Source organism: Bos javanicus, chromosome 25 (genome assembly GCF_032452875.1).
Source record: "Bos javanicus breed banteng chromosome 25, ARS-OSU_banteng_1.0, whole genome shotgun sequence".
In the NCBI taxonomy this organism is placed as follows: Eukaryota; Metazoa; Chordata; class Mammalia; order Artiodactyla; family Bovidae; genus Bos; species Bos javanicus.
This window is the reverse complement of record NC_083892.1, coordinates 29,096,710-29,114,876: the sequence shown is the minus strand read 5'-3', so window position 1 is coordinate 29,114,876 and position 18,167 is coordinate 29,096,710. Positions and strand designations below refer to the sequence as shown.

At 44.7% G+C, this 18,167-nt stretch overlaps 1 protein-coding gene across 1 annotated transcript in view; it reads left to right on the top strand.

Moving 5' to 3' along the window:
* GALNT17 (polypeptide N-acetylgalactosaminyltransferase 17) overlaps positions 1 to 18,167 on the top strand; it is a 427,419-nt gene that overhangs the window by 387,386 nt on the left and 21,866 nt on the right. Inside the window, exons 7-8 of the mRNA XM_061401839.1 lie at positions 11,575 to 11,760; positions 14,185 to 14,322. Of these exons, the coding sequence (XP_061257823.1) occupies positions 11,575 to 11,760; positions 14,185 to 14,322 (324 nt within the window). The remainder of the gene's footprint in view (positions 1 to 11,574; positions 11,761 to 14,184; positions 14,323 to 18,167) is intronic.

Genomic DNA, 18,167 nt, shown 5'->3' with positions numbered 1-18,167 from the left:
GGTTGATGATGGGAAGAACGTGGCCCTTTTCATGAATAGATCTCTGCTACCATTCACACTGAATAAGGATAATCATTCCTCACAATCTGGAAACTGTGTTATGTAGAAAATTAGGATAAGTACAAAAACAAAGCAAGGGTGGGAAAAAAAAAACTAACTTTCATCTGAGAATGCCAGAATGCTGACAAAGAGATAAATCATGCAATATTTTTCCCTTGTGGGATTTGCATGAATGTGATTTCTTGTGGTTACTATTCCACTAGCAATCGTTAATTTTTAAATCAATCATTTAATACAGTCCCTTTTGCCTGGAAGAACAGATCAAAATATCCACACAGGCTCTGCATCACCAAAGAAAATCACGTACCTCTTCAGCTTGATTCTGCCTCTTGGAAAACCTGTTTGTGGAGAGATGGGGAAAAAAAAAAAAACTCTTGAAATCTACATTTAAAATTTTTTAGATGGTAGCTGCCTGTAACCCCCAAACAAGGGTGTTTAGCTTAGAGTCCCCATGTCTCTGATGGGTCTGATAAGATAGGATGGTCTAGCAGCTTGGTCAGGAATGTCAAATGTATGTTTTATGTTCACTCATCTCTAACTGACATTAGCAATTATTTCAGTTATGAATGGAGGCTATAGATCTCTGGACCATTAGCCATACCATGCTTCTGTCTCCAGTAGTAAGCACAGACTTGCATATATCACACCCTGGATCTTATTGTTTTTGTTCAATCACTCAGTCGTGTCCGACTCTTTGTGACCCCATCAACTGCAGCACGCCAGGCTTCCCTGTCCTTCACCATCTCCCGGAGCTTGCTCAAACCCATGTCCATTGAGTCGATGATGCCATCCAACCATCTCATCCTCTGTCCCCCCCTGCTCCTCCTGCCCTTGATCTTTCCCAGCATCAGGGTCTTTACTAATGAGTTGGCTCTTCGCTTCAGGTGGCCAGAGTATTGGAGCTTCAGCATTAGTCCTTCCTGGACAGGCTGACATGTCACCAGGAGTACAAGGTTCAGGGCTGTCTACTGATGCCCCTTCTGTGATGCTAAGAAAGCAGCATCCCTCATGCTACCCCAACTTCCCTTGGAATGTAACGTCTCGTTTTGTGGAAGAAGCCCCTTCCTGTCTGTATGCCAGAAAGTACTTCTCCCCCATATGGAAGCTCTTTAACCAAAGCTCCTCTGTTTCCAAGAGGGGATTTGGAAGGGTTTCCCAAAGCAGGCCTCTAAGCTAATGACAGAAGGTGCTACAATTTCATGGGCAACTAACTACGTCAAGATGAATTTTTTTGCAAGAATGTTTTCCTTTACAGCAGCTGTCGTCTCCAACCTTTTGGGCACCAGGGACCGGTTTCAAAGAAGACAATTTTTCCACGGACTGGCTTGGGAAGGGGGATGGTTTCAGGATGATGCAAGCCCAGTGGGGTCTCTTCTCCTATGAGAATCTAACACTCCCACTGATCGATCAGGACAGGAGGTGGAACTCAGGTAGCAATGTGAGCAATGGGAAGCAGCTGTAAATACAGATGAAGCTTTGCTGGCTTGCCCACCACTCACCTCCTGCTGTGAGGGGTTGCTAACAGGCCATGGACCAGTGTCAGTCCGTGGTCTGAGTTGGGGACCGCTGCTTTACAGACTTGCCCTGGATTCTCCACAGAAGTGCCCTGGGATGAAACCCAGGGAAAACGGAGGAGGGATATTGTATTCGTTTGCTAAGGCTGCCATAGCAAAGCCCTGCAGCCTGGGTGGCTTAAACAACGGAAGTGTTCTCTCTCTGCTGGAGGCTAGAAGTTCAAGATCAAGGTGTCAGCAGAGCTGCTTTCCTCGGTGTGTAGATGGAGAGTTCTCTCTGTGCACTCCTATGTTGCTCTGAGTGTGTGTGCCTGTCTTTGTCCTAATCTTTTTTTTTTTTTTTCTTTTGATGTGGACCATTTTTAAAATCTTCATTGAATTGGTTACAGTATTGCTTCTGTTTTATGTTTCTGGTGTTTTGGCCACGAGGCATGTGGGGTCTTAACCCCCTAACTGAAAGTTGTTCAATTGTGTCTGACTCTTTCAGACCCCATGGACTATACCGTCCATGGAATTCTCCAGGCCAGAATACTGGAATGGGTAGTCTTTCCCTTCTCCATGGGTAATCTTTTCCTTCTCCAGGGGATCTTCTCAACCCAGGGATCGAACCCAAGTCTCCCACATTGCAGGCAGATTCTTTACCATCTGAGCCACCAGGGAAGCCCCTTAACTCCCCAACCAGGGATCAAACCCGCAACCCTTGTGTTGGAAGGCGAAGTCCTAGCCACTGGACCACCAGGGAAGTCCCCTCCTCTTCTTATAAAGATACCGGTCATACTAGATTAGGGCACCACCCACCCTGATGACTTCAGTATACCTTAAGTTGGCTTCCTTTGTGACTCAGCTGGTAAAGAATCTGCCTGCAATGCAGGAGACCCGGGTTCGATCCCTGGGTTGGGAAGATCCCCTGGAGAAGGGAAAGGCTACCCACTCCAGTATTCTGGCCTGGAGAATTCCACGGACTGTGTATAGTCCATGGGGTCGCAAAGAGTCAGACACATCTGAGCGACCTGCACTCACTCACTTAAACCTTAAGTTCTGTCTTTTAAGGTTCTGTCTCCAAATCCAGTCACATTCTGAGGTCCTTGGGAGCGAGGGCTTCAACGAATCAATTGGCCAGGGATTAGGTGTGTGTGTGGAGGGGTGCCTTTTCCCCACAGCAGTCATGATTCCTTCCTGCCCCCTGAGCACTCGTCCTAGGACCCAGGGTGACAAGAAAATGCAGGAGCACAGGGCATCTGTTAAGCATGTCAGACACATGAACTTCAATCACGGGCTGGGTTGTGTTTCAAATTCTCCAGGACAAAAGCCTGGAGGCGGCCTTTGAAGCAACCTGGAGCTGCTGGTTCTTTAAGGTATTAAGATCAATGCCATTCACTGGCATTCTGAGGACTATCAGAACCCAACCCCACACATCCCAGGATTTTCACAAAAGGGAAAAGAAGGGGATACATTCGAGATGATACAATGACATTCCTGTGTTTTCTTTGAGCCAGAGAGCGGAGAGACATAGTTCGGTCAGGCTGGCCTTTTTGGATCATGCTTTCTGTGAATGGGAAGTGAGTTCACACATTCGGTCCCACGGACTCTGTGGGAGCCCGGCCACCAGCAGCTTACAGCCGCAGAAGTCAGCAGGTAGAAGAGATGACATTTTCCAATTGTTCCAATAGACCCCAGGCCTGGAAGATATGCCGGATACCGCTTTCAGAGAGCAAGAACAAAGCAGTGCTGGGGAGAACTGTTGAAAAATTTAAAAGACTATTTCCCTTTATCCGTGCTGCTGCTGGCCAAACATTTCAGCCATTTGCCTAACATGAAAGTGACCCCATGCAGGGCAGAGGACCACGTGGGATGGGGGCACATCGCGGCCATCATCAGCATGCAGACGCAGTAACCAGCCTCCAACGATGCTCAGAAGTGGATTGTTTTCTGAGAGAGAAACAGAAATGAAATTACCAGGTTGGAAGGAACCTCTGGGAGGCCACTTGCTTCAGGTCATCTAATCCATTCAAAGCCTGGGATTCCTGTAGACATTTTCAAGTTCTACACACTTTCAAGTCAAAACAAGGGATGGGGCGTCTCTAGGGCTGGTAATTCTGGCTGCTAGAAGAGGCAAACCTCTTAATCTCGCTGGTTTCACTGCGAGTTTATTTTTTTAAGTATTTTTTTTTAATTCATTTTTGGCCGTACTGGGTCTTCATTGCTGCGTTGCAGGCTTTCTCTAGTTGCCACGAACGGGGGCTACTCCTTAGCTGCATCGCGTGGGCTTCTCACTGCGGGAGCTCCTCTTGCTGCAGAGCACTGTCTGTAGGAGCGGGGCTCAGGAGTTGTGGTGCACAGGCTTAGCTGCTGTACGACATGTGGGATCTTCCCAGACCAGGGATCAGACTCGTGTCCCCTACACTGGCAGACTGTCAACCGCTGGACCACAAGGGAAGTCTCTCTTTGAGAATTCAACAAAAATCCATTGTGGATGCTCAGGGTGGAAAGGTAGCCTTCCTTGTGGTCACTTGGGGACTTGGGCTTCTTCTCCATGTGGCTTCTCCACCTATTACAGGTGACTTCCAAGTCCCTGGGCGGTGGGAGAGAGAGGATGAAGAAACATCATCAGCCACATCAACCTTGGGGGATGCACCTCCCCTAGGCTCTGTCTCAAGGCCACAGCTCTGGGGGTGGGGTGGGTGGAGATTAAGGCCACAAGAGGCCATGCTGCCCAGATTACAGCCTTTGTGGTGGAGTCTGCAGGAGCTCCTGCAGTTGACACTGGCAAAGGTTGGCCTCGTCCTTGCCATGAGTGGTGCCATGTTTGGGTTTGGTTTGTCAGCGGACAGTTACACACCCAAAGAGAACATCCACGATTCTCTGGTCTGTCTGACACCAAAATAGAAGTTGGAATTCATTAAGAGGGACAGAGATTCATCATCTTCTTGGCATATGAGTGTCCTCTCCCATTGTAAGAATCCTTACCTGATCAAAGTTCTAAGGTTTGTGCCAAAAAAATTGAAGAGATGGTGAAATCTACTGATGCGGTAACCCATCAGGCCCCGGCCCCCAGCCTCAGGCTCAGATTGACTCAGGAGGCTCATCTGATGGTTCTGAGTTTCCTTTTGTGCCCAGACCCAAGTGAACTGGGATCTGCATTTGTCTTTCCCTGGCTCTGAATCATTCAGCATCTCCCAAGAGCATTGACTGTCAGGATGGTCTAGAATTTCTGGTCTTTAGACTCTGCTGTGGTGGCAGCATTCCGGCTCCTAAGGCCAACCCTGTCTGGTTCCTGTTGGTTGTCATAATGACTGGATCATTTACTTTGCCCCCAAGTCCCTGGATCCTGACGCTCCATCCTGTGTCTTTCCTGACTCACAGCTTATCATCAGTCTTAGAAACCCCACACTTCCCTGATTTGTGGCTCCTAACCCAATTACTTGTCCAACATTTTAAAAATTAATTGAAATTTTTGGCCAATGATAGTAGCAGACCTTAAAAAAGTAGATGTCTTAAAAAAATATATATATATAAACTCTATTATATATATATATAAACACAACTCTACTTCAATAAAAACTCAAGATTAAAGAGAAAAAGAACCAAATCTAATTCACTGTCCTGTGGTTAAGCCTGGTTCATCCACATCCTACCAGCTCCTCTTTAATCCCAGGCAAAATGCAGACTGGATGATAGAAGAGCATGGATGCGTACGTGGAGAAATGAACACAAGGTTATCACTGCCCCCACCCTGCCACCTCGTTGAGGCTGATTCCACCCCAAGGTTCTAGAGCAGTTCTCAACACTCTCCTGGAATTCCAATTGTAAGCTCTGAGGACAGAACAAAGACTACGTTGTAGGATCCGTGTCTCAATTACCTTTATATCCCTGGCAGCATTTAGCTCCAAGCTCCGGTCCTAGTAAACATATATGTAGCTTAAATGACTAAGAGAGGGAAATTGCTAGAATTACCAGCTGGGTACTGGAAGTGCAAAAATGGACAAAATGCTTGATATCCACTTGGTCAGAGCTGCTCTTTGCAAGGAGGGATAGGCCAAAGAGACGTGTCTGTAAAGAGGTCAGAGATGGAAGGAGCCAGAGAAAGCCAGCATGGGGCAGTCTTAAGTACAGGGAAAGAGAGAGGTGAGGAATGGGGGAAGACAGGGCCAAACTGACCCCAAGGGGGCTGATTGAGGCCGCTTTGAGCTGTTTTTCTAACATAGAAGCCCAGACCTCTCTGACAGTTACACGCTAGCAGACTAGATAGTAAGGCTGGGAAACATTTTAAGTCGATGAGCATAAACCTGATATTATTTATTTTCCTCCCCAATATTATTCTTTTACAAGCACAAGCAACAGCAACAAAAATCAAAAGAAAGGAACAAAAAGCTTTCCCAACACTCTTTTCATGCTCCATCAATCAAGCTGCTTTCAATCTGCGTTTCTTTCCTCCTGTGAAATCACATGCCATTTGCCAAGCTTCGTTTTAATTCCTTATCTCGCATTAAGAGAAATGACTTGGATCAACAGGCAATAGAATTCAGGTATTTTAGAGGTTCTCACCTCTGTGGTATTTAAACTGAAATATGTCTTGAGGTCCATATTGGTAAATCCTATTTCTGAGAAACAATCATAAATAAAAGAGAGGTTTGAAATTGGATTTTTGGAAAAGGACTTGTGAAGGCAAGCCAGTATGTGTCCATCCAATTTAGTGGGATGGAATGTGCATTTAAACTGGGAAAAACCAGCTCACCGTCTCCAGGCTGGCAGAGGGGAGCACCGAGAATCAGGGGTGATCCTGTCCATCTGGGAAGTGGGTTATCAGGGAATCTCGAAAAAGATTGGAAGGACAGAAGTAACAAAGTAAATGTTCTCTTAGCCAGAAATTTGCATTGTTTTGAACAGATCTTTGCCAACAGACAAAAAGCTAAAATTTGCAGGCTCTTGGATCACAGAATGGGGTTGTTGATGTAATTTCTTCATTGAGCACTCCTCCAATGCTGCTTTTAATGTTGTAAATAGGTTTAAATGGTTTCCAAAGTGACTTCAGTCTGATACCAGGAAGAATTCCTGTCCGTGGAGAGGAAACATATTGAGAGGCCAGCTCCAGAGCTTTAGGGTTTCACTCCGAGAGGATGAAAGGGGCCCCAGAACTGGGCTTCCAGTTTCTCAGGGTCTCATACTAGGTCAGGCCTTGCAAGGAGCCTGTGAAACTAAGGACTCTGGAGGTGAGCGTCAGGGGGCTCCCCCTTCTCCGCCGGGATGGAGTATTGGGGTTACAGGAGCCTAGATGGCCCTTGAACACCTTTTGATTTAGTATTCTAGATTGCAGGATGTGGTCACAGGAAACACATCAGTTTATTTAATTCTCGGTTCTTTGACTCTCCTCCCCTTGCCTTTTTAGGGGTAAACCTTTTCTCTCCTATATTCCAAATCTACATGACAAAATCTAGAGAAACTCTCTTTTCTCCTCTTCTGAGATGAAGAAAGGTGTCAGTGACATCTCCTTTTACTTCAGGTATCTGTCCTCATGAATTAGAAAGAAAGCTTGCTGAAAACGACTGGAGGGCTTCACAGAGAAGCCCGCCCCTTTCCGGCTGGCTGACCTGTCAGCTGTCTGGAATTCTCCCGTTGCAGTCCCGGGGTTCCTTATTCTCTTGCTGAGGAAAGCCAAACATGACTTACATTACGATAAAGCAGCGTCCTGCAAGACAGCAGAGTAGGGTGCCGCTTTGTCCCTGGGTGACCGGGGAGATACAGAGCTCCCTTGCTAGGTTTGGCTGAGACACCAGGATCAACAGTCTCGGGCACCTGGTGGGAGAGGGAGAAAGTGACTTGGTTGATGTTACACAGCTAGTTTTTGGAGGAGGCAGAACAAGAATGTTGGCCTCCGCTGCCTGGTTCATTCCTCTGCACCTCACTGCCCTCCCCACGCCAGCCCTACACAGAGTCCGTGGAAGAGGCTGCCCATAAGGAATGGTTTGAAAGACCTTGCACATTGGAATCCAAAAAGATGATGAAGTGCGAGATAAAAGAGAGAGAAAAGACCCTGGAAGCCAACTTCATTTTCACTCTGAGGCCTCAGCTCATCATATAAAGACAAACGATCCAATTAAAAATTGGATGGAGGATCTGAATAGACTTCTCCGCAGACAGACAAATGGCCAAGAAGTGCAAGAGAAAGTGCTCAACATCGTTAGCCATTGGGGAAATGCAAATCAAAGCCATAATATGATGCTACTTCACACCCACTAGGATGGCTCTAATCAAAAAGATGGACAGTGACAAGGGTTAGCAAGGATGGGGAGAACCAAGAACCTCATTACACTGCTGGGGGTAATGTAGAATGGTGCAGCCACTTTGGAGAAGTCTGGTAGATCCTCAAAAGGTTAAACATCGAGTTACCCTATGACCCAGCAATGCCGCTGCTAGGGTGGGTACCCAGGGGCAATGATAACATATATCCATATATATAAAAACCTGTATATGAATATTCATGGCAGGATTATTTTTAATTGCCCAACGGAAACAACCCGAGTGGCCATCAACTAATAAATGTATAAACAAAATGTAGGCCATCTATACAATGGAGTAGTATTCTGCTGTATAAGGCAATGCAGTAATTCATTGCAACATGGATAAAACATGAAAACATGATGCTAAGAAGTCAACCATCTGAGATCTTCACCAAGCTCCGCTTTGCTTTTTGCAGTCCTCCTGAAAAGTGAAAGTAAAAGTCATTCAGTCGTGTCTGACTCTTTGCGACCCCTCCCCAAACTGGAACCCATCCCTTGAATCTTCTTTTCCCCGTCTCTCTGTGTATACATTCATTTATCTATTTTTGTTACAGCTTTGTTGAGATATTCACATACTATTAGAGTTCACCCACTTAAAGTGTTCAACTCATTGGTTTTTAGTAGATTCAAAAGTTTTGCAGTATTCATTGTAATCAATATTAGAACATTTTCATCACCCTAAAAGGAAACTCCCTACCCACTAGCAGTCACTCTATTCCTGTGACTCTACCTGCAGCCCTTGGCAACCATCGATTTACTTTCTGTCTCTATGAATTTTCTTTTACTGGACATTTCGTATAAACAGAATCAAATAATATACAGTCCTTTGTGACCAGTTGTTTCGCTTACATAATGTCAGAGTTCATCCATGTTGTAGCATGTGTCTAAACTTTGTTTTTAGTGTTAAATAATATTCCATTGTATGAATGTACTGTATTTTGTTTATCCATTCATCAGTTGATAAATCTTTGCCTAATCCTAGGGCATAGAAATTTACTCTTATGTTTTCTTTCAAGAATTGTATAGTTTTGGCTCTTACATTTAGGTCTTTGATCCATTTTGAGTTAATTTTTTAAGTATTTATTTACTTATTTGTTTGTTTTTATAATGTCCACAGCAGCTTTCTTTGTAGTATAACTAAACTCAGAACAACTATCAAGAGATAAATGGAAAAATACTCTAATATATCCATACAAGGGAATAGGACTCAACAATAAAAAGAGTAAACTATTGATATGAAGTGAAATGGAGTGAAAGTTGCTCAGTCGTGTCTGACTCTTTGAGACCCCATGAATCGCAGCACGCCAGGCCTCCCTGTCCATCACCAACTCCCAGAGTTCACCCAGACTCACGTCCATTAAGTCAGTGATGCCATCCAGCCATCTCATCCTCTGTCATCCCCTTCTCCTCCTGCCCCCAATCCCTCCCAGCATCAGAGTCTTTTCCAATGAGTCACCTCTTCGCATGAGGTGGCCAAAGTACTGGAGTTTCAGCTTTAGCATCATTCCTTCCAAAGAAATCCCAGGGCTGATCTCCTTCAGAATGGACTGGTTGGCTCTCCTTGCAGTCCAAGGGACTCTCGAGAGTCTTCTCCAACACCACAGTTCAAAAGCATCAATTCTTCGGCACTCAGCCTTCTTCACAGTCCAACTCTCACATCCATACATGACCACAGGAAAAATCATAGCCTTGATTAGACGAACCTTTGTTGGCAAAGTAATGTCTCTCCTTTTGAATATGCTCTCTAGGTTGGTCATAACTATCCTTCCAATGAGTAAGCATCTTTTAATTTCATGGCTGCAGTCACCATCTGCAGTGATTTTGGAGCCCCCAAAAATAAAGTCTGACACTGTTTCCACTGTTTCCCCATCTATTTCCCATGAAGTGATGGGACCGGATGCTGTGATCTTCATTTTCTGAATGTTGAGCTTTAAGCCAACTAAGTCTTCTAATTTGTGAACATGGGATATCTTTCGCATTCTCAGAATCTTGAAACTGTCCAGGGTTGCGTATCCTGGATTTCTGTGTGTTTGTGCATTGCCCACTCCTGGGAATTCAGCCACCTTCTTTTACCGTGTAAGGTCTCTTGCTCTTATTACCCCCACAGACTCCCTTGCCATACTTTGCTTCCCTGACTTGACTTCTACTGCCAGCAGCTGGGTCTGTCCCAACTCATGGGAGCGTCTAGTTGTCGGGTCACAAATGAAACTAGTCTGGACCGCCCAGTGCCTACAGTTTCTTAGCCCCCTGTCTCCTCCTTGAAGAAACAGGCAAGGTGAGGATTCTTGATTATGGTGAGAGTTTTCCATCTGTATCATTTCTCTGTGGGGTAGCCACAGGTTGGGTAATAGAAACAGAAGCGTGTGCGCGCGCGCACACACACACACTTGCATGCATTTGCCACTAAATTCAATCAATAAAGGCCCAGAGGAGGTGTGCAAACACTCAAGAAGGTCTCAGTATCCTCACGAGGGAGTTTGGGAAACTAAAGGTAGGAGAGCTTGAAGTGGGTCTGTGCTGACCTCAGACACTCACCGGCACTCTCATTTACAGAGAGTATACGGGAGAGTCTCACAGATCCCTGAAACTTCTCTGTGTCTTCTTCCTCTTCTCCTTCATCAGTACCAGGAAGTTCATTTTTACAAATTAGTCCTTTTATAAAAAAAAAATATTTATTTTATTTTTGGCCTCCCTGGGTCTTCCTTTCTGCACGAGGGCTTTCTCCAGGGGCGGCGAGCCGGGCCAGCTCTCTAGTTTCGGTGCGCAGCCTTCTCCTTGCCGTGGTTTCTATTGTTGCGCAGCGTGGGCTCTGGGGTGCGTGCGCTCACTAGCTGTGCACACAGGCTTAGGTGCCCTTCAGCATGTGGACTCTTCCCAGCCTAGAGATGGAACCTGTGTCCCCTGCACTGGCAGGGAGATTCCTAACCACTGGACCACCAGGGAAGTCCCAGCAAATTAGCCTTTCCTGACAATTGGAAATGTTTTGTTTGTCCTGTGTGGGACCAAGAGAAGTTAGATGATCCTATTTTCCTCTGGGAGCAGGGCCATTTGATCCTGGAAGCCTGCTGTGCCCCTGAAGAAGATGGCAAGTTGTCACCTCCTTGGGCTTTTGCATCTCTTAAAGGCAATTAACATTTCAGCCTTCCATTTAAATATTCCAGCCACAAGTGCCACCTGTATATGATGGCACTGGGGTGGATGCTTCCAGAAGGCCGGGCATCTGTGGTCTTAAGAGACTCCAAAATAGAGCATGTTGATAATGTAGAATTAGACCCTTGTACACTTTGTGCTTCTATGAATAAAGATGGTCTGTTATTTTCGTTTGATTTTTCCCTTATAGTTCTATAGGGCACAACTTCAGATTGGAAATAAAACCTTCACAGGTACCAATTGTGCTCTACTGGGAAATTCAGAAAACCCATGTCACCAGGGGCACCTCACATGTATGGGTATTTCTTAGGAATAGAAAGATTTTAATATTCTGAGCTGTTGTATCTATAAGAGAAATTCCTCCAAACCTGTTTTTTCTACCAGTTTTAGTCAAGTGAGGTTAAGCTCTGCTGCAGTAACAAACCAACCCCGAAATATCAGTGGCTTTCTATAATAAAATACATTTCTCACTCGTGCTGTCTCCCGAACTGCTGCTTTCAAGTTGAGGGTGGGGGTCGGCAGTGGTCTTTGGGAATTTCTCTGTTGGGTTGATGAAGTCCTTATCCCCGCAGGTGTGGCTGTGTGGGGGCAGCATGGAGGTCCTGCCTTGCTCACGGGTGGCCCACATCGAGCGGAAGAAGAAACCATACAACAGCAACATCGGCTTCTACACCAAGAGGAATGCTCTACGGGTTGCCGAAGTCTGGATGGACGACTACAAGTCTCATGTGTACATAGCGTGGAATCTGCCGCTAGAGGTAGAACCTTCCGCATCACCTAGAACGCTGACCTTGTGCTTGACGGTCACTGATCCCTGTACTAAGCTGATGCATCCTCCCCAGAAAGATGCTCACTCTTGCAGGATTATAAATACACTTTGAGGTGGCTCACAGACCTCCAGGTATTAGAACCCCTGCTTTACATGGGGATTGGCACCATGGAAATCTTTAAATCCATTTACAGTTAGAAGGATCATAGTGTGTTAATCCAGTCTCATTATATTCATCTTGACACTGAGTGTCAAGACCTGCTCCTGAGCGTGCACTGTGTCTAGAAGATGCTAGCCCAGTTTTTGGCACCAGGCTCCATTGTCCACTCTCACTTCCCACAGAGCTCCAGCTGCCCCGTCAGGTAGGTCCCAACTGCGCGCTGGATCCTTGTTTACACAGCTCTTCAATTCTCTTCCATATTCTGCCCAGAATATAATCTCAGAAAATTCCCATTGCCACAGCCCCACAGGGGTCTTGTACAGTTGTGCACAGGCTTGTATGGAATCCCAGCCTTGCTGCTTGTAATTATGACATGTTGAACAAGTCTAATTATCATCTCTATATCTTAGGTTCCTCAGTTATCAAATGGGGATTATAGCGAGCCCTCCTTCCTTTAGGTCTATTGTGAAAACTAAATTAGAAGTACTTAACCTGAGTATTAAGTACTAAAGCTAAGGACATGTGATGTACTTGGAGCAATGCCTGGCACAGGATGTGAACTGTTGGCGAGCATTTTTGTCCTCCGTAGCCCAGTTTGGTCACCTGTACTCTCAGCCATAGTCAGGTTTATCTGTTCAGCTGGAGCTCCTGTAGGTATCCAAGCCATGGAATTGTTCCCACTGAGAAATGGCAGCCCCTGTGTTTCAGGAGGCTGGAACCCCAGACAACAGAAGTGCGTTGAATATGTCTAGATCTGTGGATAAACAGGAAAAAGTGAAGAATTTTTTATCATTGTTGTTACAATTATTAAAATAATGTTCTAAAGCACTGAAAACCCCCTTCTGGCCACATAGCACTTTATAGCTGTTAAAGTAGAAGTGATTTTCCACATTATTGTATAAAATAGCAACTGTTGGTGAGCCCCTTATACTGTCCCAGGCACTCGCTAAGGTTCTTGTTTGCAATATCTCATTGACCTCTCATAACAACCTCATGACAGAGGAACTCCCTGCCCTGATGTCCTCATCTGCAGAGTCAAGATTGTTAACCTTGATCTCATAGGGCTCCTGGGAGGATAAAAATGAGACTTAAAACAGAGCATAACAAATACTGTGTTCAGTAACTGCTAGTTTGATGTGAACCTATTATGATGTCCATTTTACAGATGGGTACCCCGCAACTCTGGCCAGTTAAATTGACTTGCTTAAGGTCCTACACCCAGCACATGACAGCCAGGGATGTGAAATGGCATCTTTGTTCAGCTCTGCCCACAGCCCTGTGCCATCCGTGGAACAAGTGTTGTCATTTTTCTTGTTTGAGATGAGAGCAGTGACCTAGGATGGGAATGTGACTTTGGGTCAGAAGAACTCAAGGCTGGTCTCCCAATGCTTTCTTCATCATTACAAACCACCTCAGGTCCCTCATGCCAGTGTTCCCTACCTGGCTTTTCACAAATGACCATCCTCATTAATCTTGCCAAGTATATTAAAATAAAGAGTTAAAATATCACTGCCCAGGTTTGCCTTTGAATATGAATAAGTTTGACATTTAAAGGGACTTTTCTTTTAAAAATCCCTGTTTGGCTGCCGAAGAAGAAATCTTAATGAAATCATTTAAACTCTTCTCCTCTTGCTCTAAAATGCTGCTTGGCTGCCTGTCATAGTGAGGAGGGTATCCTGTCTCTACCGGGTCAGAGCCGTCTTGTGGCTGACTCTGGAGTCGTATTTCAGCTACTTTATTTTCCCCTGTCAGCACACAGCAGCCCATTACAGGTTCATTTCTGTAAAAGCAGAGTGAATTATTCATTAGAACATCATTACAGTAGCTTTGCAATGGAAAATTATTTTCACATCTGCATATAATGAACTTCACAAAGAGCCTGCAAAGGGAGGAAGGGGAATTACCCATGTACAAAAAAGAAAGGCAGGAGGTGGTTATAGGCATTTCTTTTCTCGTCTTAATCAAATAATTCCTGTAATAATTGGGTCTGAGAGTCACTAAAGAAATGGCAGAGATGGAGCTGGGAAGGCAGGTTGTCAGTATCAATGTGTTGCGGGATCCCTTTCATGGTGATGAGGAAGGCAGACTTGGGGGGCTGCATACTGTGCCCGGGGGGACAGTACTGGCTAGCTCAGGGCTAAAGGATCACGTATGGGCTTTGGATTTCTCTCTGATGGTTTCCCTGAAGGTGACACTGCCTGTCCTCTGCTCTGCCAGAGCCTCCCAATCACTAAACCCTTTGCTTACTTTCAGAATCCAGGAATTGACATTGGCGATGTCTCCGAAAGAAGAGCCTTAAGGAAAAGTTTAAAGTGTAAGAATTTCCAGTGGTATCTGGACCACGTCTACCCAGAAATGCGAAGATACAATAACACCGTCGCCTACGGGGAGGTAATGAAAACCACACTGTTCTCGACTTGGATGGCTGTGCAGGGGGCTGTGGATCACTTGGCTGGGGGTGAATGACAAAGTCATTCACTCATTCATTAAGTGATTAGTTTTTTTAAAGGTGGGGCCTTCACAGCAAGGCTCTCATCAGCTGGTATGAATGAATTGTGAATTGTGTGTGCGTGCTCAGTCACATCCGACTGTTTGCGATTCCCTCCCCCCACCCCCCCGCCCGGACTGTAGCCCTCCAGGATCCTCTGTCCATGGAATTCCCCAGGCAAAAATATTGGAGTGGGTTGCCATTTCCTTCTTCAGGGGATCTTCCCAGCCCAGGGATTGAACCCTCGTCTCTTTGTCTCCTGCATTGCAGGCAGATTCTTTACCACTGAGCCACCAGGGAAGCCCCACCCAGTATTGGCGAGACACGTGTAATACATGTCACGATGGGGACGTGGGCCATCATTTGGCCTGTGGTGTGGAGTGGACCATAAATTCTGGCTAGGGCATTGTGAGATACCCTGGGGCCTGTACTGAGATGCTGAGCGGCAAGTTGGGTGTAAAGAGAGACAGAGACTAGATCTGTCTGTCCAGGGCCCACTGCTTGTGCACTGGAGTCCCTTGCTGCCAAAGAAAGGATACAGATGCTCTTCTCAGATTTTCTATGCTGAGACAGTGTCACTTTTCTGAACATGAAAACAGATTGACCTTTCTCGTAGTACAAATGCCATAAATCTGCATTTTGAAAATAGCAACAATAGCAGCGCACACTTAAAATGTGCCAGTACTGTTCTAAGTGTTTTTCACATTTGAGTTCAATCATCCTCACTTTATCAGGTAGTAGTGTTATTTCCATCTTATCAAGAACACTGAGACTTAGAGACATTAAATTATCTAAAGTCTCATAGCTTATAAATCATGAAGCCAGGATTAGACTTAAGCGTTCTAATCCCAAAGATAATGTGTACATTTGGATATATGGTCTTATTTGTTGCATATGTGTATATATTTCTTTTTCCTAAAAATATTTATTTTTATATATGTGTGTGTGTGTGTGTGCATGCATGTGTGCTCAGTTGTGTCCAACTCTTTGCAACCCCATGGACTGTAGCCTGCCAGGTTTATACAAATACTTTTTATATACACATCTACTGGTATTGGTATATGTATATATATATATTTTTTAAACTAAAACCAGACTGTCCACAATGCCTTATAATTTGAAAGGTTACTAATAATAGAGAACATTTTCCTGTGTCCTTAAGCATTTTTCTCCAAAATTATTAATCGCTGTATTCAGTTCAGTTCAGTTCAGTCACTCAGTCGTGTCCGACTCTTTGCAACCCCATGAATAGCAGCACGCCAGGCCTCCCTGTCCATCACCAACTCCCAGAGTTCACTCAAACTCATGTCCATCCAGTCAGTGATGCCATCCAGCCATCTCATCCTCTGTCATCCCCTTCTCCTCCTGCCCCCAATCCCTCCCAGCATCAGAGTCTTTTCCAATGAGTCAACTCTTTGCATGAGGTAGCCAACCCTTGGACTGCAAGGAGATCCAACCAGTCCATTCTAAAGGAGATCAGTCCTGGGTGTTCATTGGAAGGACTGATGCTAAAGCTGAAACTCCAATGGCTGTATAAGATGGTATAAATATATATACATTTTATATATATATATATATATATATATATATGTTTTAAACTAAAACCAGGCTGTCCACAATGCCTTATAATTTGAAATGTTACTAATAATAGAGAATATTTTCCTGTGTCCTTAAGCACTTTTCTGCAACATTATTAATGGCTATATAAGATGGTATTAAAAAGTATGTATGTTTTAAACTAAAACCAGGCTGTCCACAGTGCCTCATAATTTGAAATGTTACTAATGAGACAGTATTTTCCTGTGTGGTTAAGCCTTTTTATGCAACCTTATCAATGGCTGTATAAGATGGTACCTTTTGTGATGGCTATGTTTTGCTTGAAAACATAGACATTTCTATTTTGTTTTGTTTTGTTTTTTACTATTGTAAGCAGCACTGCTGACAACGTGCATGTATGTAAGCCCTGGGGCACCTGCTCTGTATCCCTGTGTTTTTGGATGAGGGTTGGTGACACGGACTCTGGTCAGAGCTCAGGGAGCCGGGCACTCTGGACCCAACAGAGATGCCCCACCAGCTCTGCATGGGCTGGTGAGCATTTCCCTCATGGGCTTAGAACATTTCCTTTTTCTACAGTTGAGCATTTTTCTATTTTATGGGAGAAACCTTTTGGAGGAATTAAGTCAGCCCCAGGTTAAATCATCCAAGTGCAGGCAAAATGTCCCTTTCGAGCTGGAATCTGGATGCGGAGCTTGCTTCTTATGGAGCTTCCCAGGTGGCTCAGTGGTAAAGAGCTCACCTGCCATTGCAGGAGCTGCAAGAGACGTGGGCTTGATCCCTGGGTCGGGAAGCTCCCCTGGAGGAGGAAATGGCTACCCACTCCAGTATTCTTTCCTGGAGAATCCCATGGACAGAGGAGCCTGGTCGGCTACAGTCCATGGGGTCATAAAGAGATGGATAAGTCTGAGCAACTGAGCATGCACGCCCACAAATGTAGTGGTTGGGGACACACGAAGATTCTAGAGCCAGCCTGCTGGATTCAAGCCCGAGTGGCTCCTTTTAGCATCTGTCCCCTCATCTGTAAAATGAGGGTGTGAAAGTTCCTCTGGTTGTTGGGTTGGGGTTGTTGGGAAGATGAAAAACAAGACTCCATATACAGACTTCTTAGAACAATACCTGGCACCTTCTACTAGCCATTAATAGGTGCACACTGCCTTGTCTTCCTTAAAATAAAAACACGTTTCTTTTTGGTTTTGGTTCTCAAAGATCAAACATAAAGATCACATGGAAAAACAGTGGGCGGTGAAAGGATTATTCATAAGACAATTGGGTAAATCACCCAGCTCTTTGGAAAAGAGAACAATTTAGATTCTTAAAGCAAATCCCAAAGTATATTTCAGATGGACTATAAGCATTAAATGAAAGAAAAGAAACCATAATGGAACCATCCAGAAATAGACATGAATCTGAACTCTTAAAGGGGAACGGCTTTCTAAGAGTGAAAGAAAGCTATGGAAGAAAATGCAAAGGAAAATGACATTTGATATGGGCTCATAAATATTAAAATAACCTATATATCAAGTGAATGGAGAAATAATATGCCAAGGTGGAAATCTGTATATCATAAATACGACAGATGAATGGATAATATCATTAATGTATAATGAACTCCGCAAATAGATTTTAAATGAAATTTTTTATTTAAATGAGAAAACATCCCCAAAGAAAAAGAGACAAAGTACAAGAGAAAATACAAGTGGGTGAAATTTTAATATTTATTTCATAATCAAAGAAATTTAAAAAAATTTTAAATACACTGGAGTGAAAAATAACATAAAATACACTGAGGTAGCTTTTTGTCTTCGGAGAAGGCGATGGCACCCCACTCCAGTGCTCTTGCCTGGAAAATCCCATGGACAGAGGAGCCTGGTAGGCTGCAGTCCATGGGGTCACTAGGAGTTGGACAGGACTGAGCGACTTCACTTTCACTTTCACTTTTCACTCTCATGCATTGGAGAAGGAAATGGCAACCCACTCCAGTGTTCTTGCCTGGAGAATCCCAGGGACGGGGAGCCTGGTGGGCTGCCATCTATGGGGGTCCCACAGAGTCAGACACGACTGAAACAACTTAGCAGCAGCAGCAGCAGCTTTTTGTCTTACACCAAAAGAACAAAGATTCATTTTTGGAATATCTGTTGGTGCTTTGCCAGCCAGGTCTTGATAATATGAAAACCACAGATCCTCTGATGAG